Source organism: Patella vulgata, chromosome 1 (genome assembly GCF_932274485.2).
Source record: "Patella vulgata chromosome 1, xgPatVulg1.2, whole genome shotgun sequence".
Taxonomy (NCBI): domain Eukaryota; kingdom Metazoa; phylum Mollusca; class Gastropoda; family Patellidae; genus Patella; species Patella vulgata.
The window spans coordinates 3,559,785-3,572,443 of NC_065879.2; the positions used below are offsets into that span (position 1 = coordinate 3,559,785).

General features: G+C 36.7%; 1 protein-coding gene across 1 annotated transcript in view; it reads left to right on the plus strand.

Annotated features, from left to right (window-relative positions):
- Positions 1-417: 417 nt before the first annotated feature.
- The window catches only part of LOC126808487 (zinc finger CCCH-type with G patch domain-containing protein), a 48,868-nt gene continuing 36,626 nt past the window's right edge, over positions 418-12,659 (plus strand). Inside the window, exons 1-7 of the mRNA XM_050533233.2 lie at positions 418-1,188; positions 3,792-3,888; positions 5,375-5,472; positions 6,444-6,671; positions 7,902-7,996; positions 8,811-8,873; positions 10,251-10,405. Of these exons, the coding sequence (XP_050389190.1) occupies positions 1,141-1,188; positions 3,792-3,888; positions 5,375-5,472; positions 6,444-6,671; positions 7,902-7,996; positions 8,811-8,873; positions 10,251-10,405 (784 nt within the window). The 5' untranslated portion in view covers positions 418-1,140. The remainder of the gene's footprint in view (positions 1,189-3,791; positions 3,889-5,374; positions 5,473-6,443; positions 6,672-7,901; positions 7,997-8,810; positions 8,874-10,250; positions 10,406-12,659) is intronic.

Below are 12,659 nucleotides of genomic sequence, written 5' to 3' on the forward strand. Positions count from 1 at the left end.
ACCTGGAGTCAACTCAAACTATCACACCGGTATTCAGTATAAAATGTTGTTTTCCGGTTTTTTTCAAGTGTTTTCCGGTATATAATATTGCCTGATGCATTGCGCATCGCTGTGTTTCTATGACTATGGGCGGGCCGTAATGCGAGTTGCCACTCTGGTTATTTTAACTCAGTCAGTGGTATAATCAAACGAAACACTGCGAGGAGAGGATATATAACTAGGATAGTGTGGCAATGCAACTTTAGTTCTGTACAACCCCAGTACCATCTATTGCAGTAATTCGATGTAAGACAATCTGAATGTGCGATAAAAAGAAGCGCCCACTGGCTTATTTCCATCATAACGTGTATTTTTGTGGCGCGAAACGTTCACCTTTTTTGGGCATGAAAAGGGAATTACCTCCCTTTATTCAGAACAATTTATAAAACAGTAAAAACAAAGTCACAAAAGGTTGCCCTTGGCTTTGAAAAATATTTTAATTGAAATAAGATTTATATTGTTTTTACCTAGATCTACAAATGCCTCATTGCTGCTCAATATTTCGATTTCTCACACGAAAGAAGGTACGATAATTTCGTTTCGCACATACATCGGGGCGTGATTTTGAGAATACCAGAAGTTGCATGAAAAGGTAAAGCGAAACTGGCACCGATGAAATTCATGTATTTTTGAGAAATAAGCACGTGTATTTGCTTTGCGCCAGCAAACCACGGTTTTACTTTTACACAACTACCCCTGTCCCTTGTAGAAATAGTTCAATGATATCGACTGTTGGAGCCGGGGAGTTTTATTTTTGTTGTCATCGCGACCCATTCAAATAACAGCTCTTCATCAGCAAAGTCCAGAATCTACGGGGACAGACCTACACAACTCAAGTGGATGTGACTAAACGTAAGGTGTACGTAGTAAAGTGTCAAGGGAATTGTAGTAGTGTGACAAGAATTACCTTTAATGGTAGCTTTAGAAAGGGTTAAACAAGCTCCTGTCGAATTAATTGAAATGTTCTGTCTGAGTCTCCCCATGCCATAATCATAATCCTAATGAAGACAATTGTTTCTTACCAATCATATCGATTCATAAACATATTTTATTTGGATTGGATGGTAGACAACTTGTCTGACAAGGCAATAAAGCAGTAAAATGGATGAAGAAAGTCTGAAATGTTCCATAGAACTATACAAGTCACAGGTTAATAAATCTTCTTTTTGTCTTAACATACAGAATGTAATTGGCTATTAATAAATTATAATATTGGTAGTGGTACTAGTTCTAGTTCTGCTCTGAACGTAGGTCTTATTACACTCGCTCTGTACGTTCAGGAAACGTCCTATTGAATCCTTGTTGAAAAGGTTTCCCTTCCCAGTCAATTTTACTGGGCAACTTTTCACAGGGGTATAGATTAGAAATGGTTCCACTACTGATGTCTTCCGTCTTACTCCAGCCACAGTAGTGGCTCGTCCTACGGAGATCCTTTGCGCAAGTTTTTTAGTCAAATGACTACAAAAAGGTTACTGGCCTATATAGCTCCCTTAATTTACACATAAACTGACCCAAAACTGTACTGCACATAGCTTAACATATAATAAACCAATTCCATTGAAATAAAGGTGAAGCCTTACCGCATAATTATATGATTTGATGAAACCCAACTGCTACGTGAAATTTCTTGCCTATCGAAATTATAATGTCCGCCCGTGTGTCATGGCGGCTTGCACATTATAAGAAACATCGCTTTGAAAATGTAGAACGCATTACTACAAAGAAAAACTGTTCAGTAACTATTTTAGTGGTCCAAATGATGTGTGTTAATAGTTGTGCGTTTACTTTGAACCTATTTAAACTTGCGTAAGGAGTCTTAGACTGTATCGGGGGGTTGGATGGCTGAATGGTTAGCGTGCGCGCTGTATCGACATAAAGTCTGTCATTGAGTCGACTGGCGTGGTTTCGAATCCCCGGTTGTACGTGACAAGGAGTAGGGTAGCCTTTCCAACCTCCTGGGTTTTCTCCGGGTCCTCCGGTTTCCTCCTACTGCTAAAGACCCCTACGCGCAAGTGAATTATTGAAATAAAATTAAACCATATGTTAGTCCCGAAATGACCTAGTTTGTGTTGAGTGGACGTTAAACCCCATTTATCTCTCTCTCTTAGACTGTATCAATTGTATCGTTATACACATAATGCTATAACTTTCTAGCTAACAGGGGTAATGAGACCTACGTTCAGAGCTGAACTAATATGGTACCAGATACTAAAAGAAGTCTACATTCGACAGCCCACAAGGTTATCAGTCTAAAAACTAGGCCATAGGAGGTTGGCATTCTAAAAATATTTTAAGCCAATATAATTATGGTGTGTATTCAATATGCTAATGTAATTGTTGATTGTTTGTTAGCTAAATAATTATTCAAAATTTTCCTGTGCTCCATTTCAACCATCCCAAATGATAGAATAGTAATCTGTAATAGGCATTTGGTAACTGGATAAAGCAATGGACTCTTAACACATGGAAAACCAGTTACCAGGTACTACAATTTATTTGGGCAACATTTCAAAGAGTATTCTTTTATATTATACCAGCAAATCATGAAATCATTACATGACAATAAAATCAAGGGACTAGGACTCAATAGGGTGATAATCTACAAAGGCACTAATCAACTTAATAGCCACTGAGTAGGGCTGGCGAAAAATATCGATATAGACGATTATCGCCAGCGACTATAGGAAAATATTGATAACGATATTCAGTTCTTGATATTGATACTCAAATAAAAAATAAAGGAGCTTCAATAAAATGAAATTAACGGAATATTTTGTGTCAAATAATCACCGTCATATCATTCAAAACATGTTAAAACTGAAAATACACACACTAAGGTACATCCACCGCGCCGGTAATTTTTGTGGTCGTTTACAACAATGACAAATTAAAAAATAATTAATCAATTGTTCAGGGGAAATAACTCGATTTTAATAGAAATTTATTTATTGTGATAAGCAGGCGAGGAAAATTGTCAATACTATATTTTGTTAATAACACCATCAGATAAGTTGTGAACGAAACAAACATTAAGAAATTATAGTTTGAGGATCATAGTTTTTTTTTATTTGAAAAATAACACATTTAAATGCATTATATAAGCATACATGTACAAACAGTTATTTCTTTCAACTTCAAATTTTCTGATATATCGATATCCATATTGCCGAAATGGTTGCCGATATCGATATCTAAAAATGGTATCAATTGCCAGCCATACCACTGAGTAGTTGATAATTGATAATGAGTCTACCAATAATTAATACTGAATAGTCACAACAAGAAATGGTAACGTCACCCAAATAAATTAGCACCGGTAACTCTTTTTCCATAAGTAAGTGTTGTATAGTTTTTTGATCAAATTGGCTAGGCGGGTAAGATGTTGGGTCGCTAAATGGCGGTTTGGTGTTCGATCCCTGCATCGGACCGAGAGAGTTCATCCAGATTTTCCTGTCCTTGTCACTGGTACAGAACAGAAGGCCTGGCAAGGGACAACATATAGTCAATTGGAAGGGACAAAAAACGGAGTTCCCGTGTACACATTGGTATGCACGTAAAAGATCCCTTGGCAGTTGGAATTTGATATAAATATTAGGCTGTGTAGTGCTGCTCAGATACATATATGAATTTGTAGGCAAGCCTTCCTGAGCCATCCTGGAGGTAGATATACATGGCACATAAAAGCGACTATTATAGTAAAAAAACCTCACATAACATAGTGGTGCTTGACATTGTATTTTTTTTACTTAAAGTTAAATCAAGTTGAACAAGCCATTGAAGCTGCAGGGGAAACAGATGACATGGTAAAATTAAAAGATGATTTGAAGGAATTAATAGCATTGACGGAAGGTTAGTTGTAAAGAAAAAATGGTAAATTATTTCACTTATAAAGCATGAATCATCAACTTTGAAAGCTGTGGCAGTCTTTATTGTGTGATGTGTACATATATTAAATAAAAAAACCCCAACAATCTACGTAAAAATGAGCATTTAATAGAAATGTGAATCAACTAAGATCAATCACAGGAAGAATATAAAAAGCATATTTAAATATATTTACCGTATACCCTTTAAAATTATTGTACTGGACAGTTCTCCTAAAAGTGTAGTTGGCGTCTATCCGTTACTGGATGATCCTATACACAACTAATATGAAAATAAGGATTTTCCCTCCATCTCAAATCTTGTTTGTGTTTTTGGATCGCAAAATTCTACATGAAACTAGTTTAGATTATTATAAATTTGTGTCGGAGGTGGCAAGAAATGATTCCTTTTGGTGAAAAAATAAGAATCACAGTGAAAAATAGACAGTAAGCATTCCAAAATAACCTTAGAACCGAGATGGGGGAGGGGGGGTCGGAGGCAGGAAGCCTTATTTTCATATTAGTTGTGTATAGGATCAGCCAGTAACGGATAGAGGCCAAAGCCAATAAGGATCTGTTTCGAAAGTAACTATTAAAAGTCATGCAATGCTTGTCTGATTCAACGCCAAATGAATCTCTGAATTATGTTAATACATGTAATGACTGAAATGAATTCATTAAGGCAGGACACTACCTAAGAATTTTACATTGATAACAGAAACTTGCCATTTAGTGTAATATTAGTATATGATGTCCCAAATCAGATTTGATAATTTGAGCGCAAAATGTTTATTTGTTGTCATGGAAATGGTGGCCATATTGGATTTTTTTTATATATTCACTGTGGCTATGTTAGGAAATCAAAATCTTCAACAATTTTATTGAAACAAACTATTTGTGGTTTGGAATAACATATATAGGCATTAAAGAGTGCAATAAGGCATAAATTTTACTATTTGAATGTTAATAAAGAACATTATGCATCCCACATAAAACAAGTGGGTGTGGCCGAACACACCACTAAAAGGATTTTGTACAATAAAATGTCCAAATGTATAACAAACACTTTGAAAATCACCTTATTGCAAACAGTAGCTATAGCACTAATCGTATTCCAAAGATGAGACCATTATCTCTCATAGATTTTGAGAATTTGATTTTCTAAGACCTGATATGGGTGAAAAATTGAGTACGGAAAAAAGCAAGTTAAAAGTTAAAAATTTGATTTACCTATACAAATGACTAAATATTTAACACTATATAATATAAAGGCTGGACATGACTTGAAAAATCAACAAATTTTAACTATTTTGGGCAATTTTAGCTGATATCAAAATTTGACAGATCAATCTATACAGAGTGTTTTATAAGGTAGTGTCCTGCCTTAAATTGAACGCTCAGGGCTAGCCTATTGTGAGAAGATCCTTGTTATATGTAATAACTGTAGTAATTCTGTTTAAAATATTTTATAGATAGCCTGTTGTCTTTATTGAAAGGACAGCTATTACAGTCTATAGAATCTACAACTACTACCACTACTACAGTAGATGATGAATATGCTGCATTTCAGGTATAGTATCAGGATTTTATAATTTTATTAACAGTAGTTTTGAAATAGGGTACACCCACCCTCTAAACACAGCTTAAAATAGCTAAGTCTCAAAACTCAATATCATCCACAGTCATTGACATTGAAAACACGAATTATTGGTCAATTTAAATCTACATTGATGTTATCTTAAAAGATGGGCCTGAAGCACCTTGATGAACAAGGCTAAACATACCCTATGTAGGAGACTACTACCGGTGTAGACTTGATATTTAGTGTTATTTTATCTAAGTTGTCATTCTTATATCTACCATAGGTGTGTTGAGTGGCCGAAAGGTTACTGCATAGCTGTATCATAAGGTTTGTCATTGAATCTACTCGCGTTATAAGGAGTAGGAGCGGCTGTCCAACCATGTGCGTTTTCTCCATTACCTCTGGTTTCCTCCCTCCGCTATAGACCTCTACACATAAACGAATTATTGAAATAAAATTGAACCATATATTAGTCCCGAATTGACCTAGTTTGTGTAGAGTGGACGTTAAACCCAATTTCTCTCTCTATCTATATCTATCATATATTTGGTTTGTACCATTTCCATGCTGTGAGCAAGATTGTTTTATTGTACGTACACCAACTCATGTTAATGTCGTCGTATAATGTCATTTTTGTCCATCCGTCTAAACTCATTCAGTGAGCAAGATTGTTTTATTGTATGTACACCAACTCATGTTAATGTCGTCGTATAATGTCATTTTTGTCCATCCGTCTAAACTCATTCAGTGTTTTTTAGAGTTATTTCCCCATAGTCATTATTCAGCATACCAGCCCTTAATCCTTGTGTATAATTAAAAATGGGGACAAAACGTTACAGATGACCAAGCTGTTGGTGGGCGTATGTTACCTTGTCTGGCATGTAGTATTTGATTCATACTGCAGGTAAGACAGTTATGAATAATTGATAATGTTGTTACATGTTTTTTATTTATTATAGGAGGCTTTAGGAGAAGATATAACAAAAGATGATTCAATAAGTCAGGATACAGGCAATACAATACCAGGTGAAGATACGTCTGTCGATGAAAGTTTAGAAGAATCTTTGTTAGAGCTCCAGGGGATGAGATGTCGAGCACCATTCCAACATGATTGGGGATGCCTAGCTTATTATAATGCACTTATACATTCTGTAGATCCAGTTTCACACAACACTCAGTGTCCTATGGTATGTGTATTACAATATTGATTTCTTCACAAGATAGGGGGTTTGGGTGGCCAGAGTTCTGTCATTGAGTGAAGTGGCGTGGTTTCGATTCCCTGCTTGTACGTGACAATGAATAGGGGGGCTGGATGGCCGAATGGTTAGCACGTGCGCGCTGTATCATAAGGTCTGTCATTGAGTCAACTGGTGTGGTTTCGAATAACTGCTTGTACATGACAAGGAATAGGATCGATCCTGTCCAACCTCTTGGGTCTTCTCCAGGTCCTCCAGTTTCCTAACACTGCTAAAGACCTCTACGCGCTAGTGAATTATTGATATAAAATGGAATCATGTTAATTAGTCCCAAAATGAGCCAAGTTATGTAGTGACGTTAAACCCTTCTATCTTTCTTCACATGTCATGGGAGCCAGGTTCTCTCGGTGATTATGGCTCTGGTTCACTAACTAAGAGGTGTTTTAACTATCATTCTTCTCTCTCTGATGTGCTTGCTAAGGTTCACAAATAGATTCTGTTCCTTGCCATGGGAGCCATGGTGGCTAAGTGAGTAAGATGCTGGCTCACTAGCATTGACCGAGAAATTCAATCAGGATTTTTTGACGTGGTTTCCCATTGTCAGTGGTGGAAGACTGAGTGCCTGTCTAGTCGTTTGGGTGGGACGAAAAAGCAAGGTTCCGTGTATACATTCGTGTGCATGTTAAAGATCCCTTGGCAGTTGGAATTTGATATAAGAGTAGGCCATAGTGCCCCTGTCCGGGCAAAATTTCCCTCATAGCACACTGTATGGCGTATGCCCGTTTTCATTAGCCCAGTCGTAGCAGAACAGTAGGACATTAAACCCCATTTCAGTTCCTTGCCATAATCTTTGTCCTGGACCACGGACATGGGCAAATGATGAAAAATACTAAGGAACTGCCTCGATCAGTACTAGCGCCTTACCGAGCTACTGTGACTCCCTGTGTCAAGGGATCTTTAACGTGCACGCCAATGTGTGCACGGAACCTTGGTTTTTCCATCCCATCTAAACGACTAGACAGCTGTCCTTATCAGGCCCCCAGTCCTGCATCACTGATTAGGGAGAAGCACGCCGCAAAATTTGGATGAACTTTCTCGGCCAATGTAGGGATCAAACACCCGACCTCCAGGCTAGCGAGCCAGCAGGTGGTTGAAATAATACCAAGAACAGGATTGGATAGGATGCTGTATATAAGAATACGGTACTGTTGTCTATTTTAGGTTAATGTAATGTTTTGTAATCCAACCCACAGTTCTATGGCAGTGTGTCCATTTTATTTAGAGGGAAGATGTAAATTTAGTGACGAAGATTGCCGGTAGGTTTTGATCATTCAATTTTAGACAATCTAATTGAAACAAAGATCCTTCGTTCATTCCTAGAGTTTTACGTCCAATTCCACCTAAGGTGATATCGTAGGCAAATACACAGATCCTATTTCGTTTCGTTTTTTTATACTTAAAAATTTCGTTTTACTTGTCTTCACTACTCTAGGATCTGGAAGAGTTGTTATGTAACATTACGATCTGGAAGAGTTGTTATATAACACTAGGATCTGGTTAATGTGAGGGATTAGCCAATGAAGCGGTCTGTTACGATCAGTTCTTGGCTTATTGTGCACGGAACTAGAAACGTCAACGTTGGTTGATTAATGTCTGTCGTCATAGGGTCAAAAGCCGCGCGTATGACCTCTGATGCGACCTCCCATTACAACGGGTCAGATCTTCATGTAGTGTAGGCCATCGAAAGTATAAAAAAACGAAAAGAAATATAGAGCTGTATTTTAATCAGACTGGTTGTACCATATTGATCTTTAGAAAGTTAGGATGTATGTCCTCAAATAAACTGTCAGTAAGTTTTGTACTTTGCATGCTAATATATGGATTTAATATATAAAAGTATTCCCTGTCTTCATTGGCCAAGTTGGAGCAGAACAGTATGACGTTAAACCTCATTTCATTTCATAAAAGTATTCCGAATTTGTAGTAGTTTGATATATGCATAATTCTACTAAAATTTCATTACAATCTGAATTGATATAATTTCAATAATTTGAATATATATAGGTCTGTGATCTTAATAATTAGACGATTGAAATCTAATTTGCATTGTTTTCTTATATTATTTTTTAGAAATAGTCATGGTTATCCTGTCAAACTAGAAGACCTACAAGAATATCAGGAACCAAATTATAGGTGAGAAAATGATACTGGATCTTGGGGGATTGGATGGCTGAATGGTCTGTCATTGAGTCAACTGGCATGGTTTCGATTCCCCAATTGTATGTGATAAGGAGTAGGGTCGCCTGTCCAACCTCGTGGATTTCTCCAGGTCCTCCGGTTTCCTTCCACTGCTAGAGACTCCTACGAGCAAGCGAATTATTGAAATTATTAACCATATGTTAGTCTTGAAATGACCTAGTTTGTGTCAAGTGGACGTTAAACCCCATCTCTCTCTCTCTGGTTTAATTGGGTCATCATACCGATCAGTGCAGTTCAACCATAGTTTATGTAATAGTTATTGCCCTTAATTCAGAGAACTTCTAAACCTGTTAGATAGAAAGATTATTGATTACGCTGTGCAGAAGTCCGATAAAAATTTTACACATGGATGGAAAACCTTGATACTGGTCTCGGTAATGTACCCACCACCAAACTCGCTATTTAAAAATGTAATCACTTATATAATTATATGTGTACTCTAAAAATGTATCAGATTAGTCATGATTCTGTTTACAACTTTAGTGAACTTTAATCAGGGGATCATCCCTTTTTATACGCCCACATGGTTGTATATTGTCGACGCCCCTGTTCGTCGGTCTGGCATCCACAATTGCTTGTAGACCCTCTGGAGGCTAAAGTTAATATCCGATAGTTATGGCCAGAGTTATGGCCCTTGATCTCTTTGAAATATCTCGTGGACACTCTACAGGCTAAAGTTGATATCCATCCGACTTAACTGCTGTAGGCATATGTTTTGTTGCCTGGCAACTTATCTTTAACTGAGTGAAAGATTGCCAGCCAATAACATCTTTTTTAATCTGCTTATATTAGTATTTTTTTTTTTTAATTTTCTTTTAAGTTTTGCGATAAATATGTTGATCCTAATATTTATTGATTAAATACCATATACATGGGGGATCACGTGGCTAAGTGGGTAAGACGCTAGCTCGCTAGCCTGGAGGTCGGGTGTTCGATCCCTGCATTGGCCGAGAAAGTTCATCCAGATTTTCCGGCGTGGTTCTCCCTTGTCAGTGATGCAGGACGGAGGGGCTGACAAGGAAAGCTGTCTAGTCGTTCGGATTGTACGAAAAAACCGAGGTCCCGTGTACACATTGGCGTGCACGTAAAAGATCTCTTGGCAATTGGAATTCGATATAAGAGTAGGCCATAGTGCCGCTGTCCGGGCAAAATTTCCCTCATAGCACACTGTATGGCGTATGCCCGTCTTCATTAGCCCAGGTTAGGAGCAGAACAGTAGGACGTTAAACCCTATTTCATTTCATTTCATTTCCCATATACATGGTTGTTTTTAACATATTATATAATGTTTTATTATATTTATTTGTATAGTTTATTAAAGATTGATACTAAATGTTTAGCTCAATATGAAGATGGTTTATGGTACAAGGCTACAGTTATAGATATGAAAGATCAAAAGATACAGGTTTTATTTGATGAATATGGTGATAAAACTTCTATAGGTTTAGAACACATTCTACCAATAGGTAAGTTTGTGACACTTCTAATTAAATGTGCGCAATACTGACCTAGAAATATCAGTTCTATTATTATCCCGCGCCAAACAAAGTTGGGGAGGGATATTGAAATGGGGTGCGGCCACCCCTTTTTCGTTTCTGGAGCATATCTCATAAACCGTTCAAGATATCTTTCTGAAACTTTGCATACACATCAACCTATTACAGTAGTTGTGCCTTTTGCTATTTAGGAATTTCTGGGATTTATATTTTTTGTGTTTCCATGGAAACAAATTTGACTTAATTTTTGGTGTAGAATTTTGTTTCCGGAGCATATCTCATAATATCTTTCAAGATATCTTTCTGAAACTTTGTACACACACCAACCTATTACAGTAGTTGTGCCTTTTGGGATTTATATTTTTTGTGTTTCCGTGGAAAGAAATTTGACTTAGTTTTTGGTGTAGAATTTTGTTTCCGGAGCATGAATTTTGTTTCCGGAGCATATCTCATAAATCGTTCAAGATATCTTCTTGGCACTTGTAAAAACATCAGTCTGTGATAGTTGTGCGTTTTGCTATTTATCATGTTCTGGGAGTTATATTTTTCGTGTTTCCATGCAAACAAATTTGACTTAGTTTTTGGTTTTTGGTGTTCAAATTTGTTTACAGAGCATATCTCATAAACCATTCAAGAAATCTTCAGGAAACTTTCTACAAACATTAACCTATTATCTTAGTTGTGCCTTTTGCTAATTTGGAATTTCTGCGATTTAATCAGTTTTGTGTTTCCATGGAAACAAATTTGACTTAGTTTTTATGCACAATTTTGTTTCCGGAGCATTTCTCATAAATCATTCAAAATATCTTTTTGAAACTTTGAACACACATCATCCTATTACAGTAGTTGTGCCTTTTGCTAATTAGAAATTTTTGCGTTGCCATGGAAAAAAAATTCTCTGAATGATTTTTACTACACATTTGACTTATGTTTTGGTATATAATTATTATTCTAGAGCATATCTCAGAAACTGTTCAAGATACCTTTATAATACTTTTACATTCATCAATCTATATTTTATTTTCTGATAACTGTTCCTTCCGTTCCGATTTCATTTCCGAAGTATATTTCTTTATCCGTCAAAGAAATCTTTTTGTAACTTTGTACAAACATCAACCTATTATAGTATTTAATTTTCCGATGTATAAGCTTAATGTTTAACATACAGCAGCTGATTGAGGTAGGCAAAGGTGGTTGTGCAAACCTAACAGGGACTAGCAACTGTGCCTTGCCGAGCTACTATGATCAGAGTATGAATCTTCTGACTAGTCCAATTGATATTCCAAGAAGTTGTTTTTATATGCCCACATTGAAATGTGGCCGTATATTGTCGTCGCCCCCGTCCGTCCGGCGGTCTGTCGGTCCGGCATCCACAATTGCTTGTGGACGCTCTAGAGGCTAAAGTTAATATCTGATTTATACACAGTGTTTAAGGTCTTGAGAAGTAGAAGCCTATTGATTTTCAGCGATTCCCGATAATTACTGCCAGAGTTATGGCCCTTGATCACTTTGAAAAATCTTGTGGACGCTCTAGAGGCCAAAGTTAATATCCAATTGACCTTAAATTTATACACAGTGTTTGAGGTCATGAGACGAAGAAGCCTATTGATTTTCAACGATTTCCGATAATTACTGCCAGAGTTATGGCCCTTGATCACTTCAAAAAATCTTGTGGACGCTCTAAAGGCCAAAATTGATATCCGATTGAGTTTAAATTTATACACAGTGTTTGAGGTCATGAGACGAAGATTCCTATTGATTTTCAACGATTTCCGATAATAACTGCCAAAGTTATGGCCCTTAAGTTATCATCCGATTGACTTCAGATTGATACACAAAGTTTAAGATCTTGAGACGAACAAGTATATTGATTTTCAATGAATTTTTATGACTTGAACAGTTAAATCCATGATATTAAAAGCTTTGCATACAAAACGTTAGCATGGGGCAGAACTTTATAAAAACCAAACAAATTCTAATAGTTTTCTGATAATTACTTTGTGAGTTGTTGCTCATAATCAGATTTTAGTGAATTATAAATGTTTCATTACCGAAAAAAGTAAAAATATGCGACAACCCTTGTTGACTGCCCAGACGATTTAGTTGCTGTGGGCGTATGTTTCGTTGCCTGGCAACCTATCTTTCCTTATGCCTTCCAAACAAGTTCAAGGGCCCGGAATGGTGATGTTTTGTATTGGAGCAAATTGTCTAAAATACATGATAT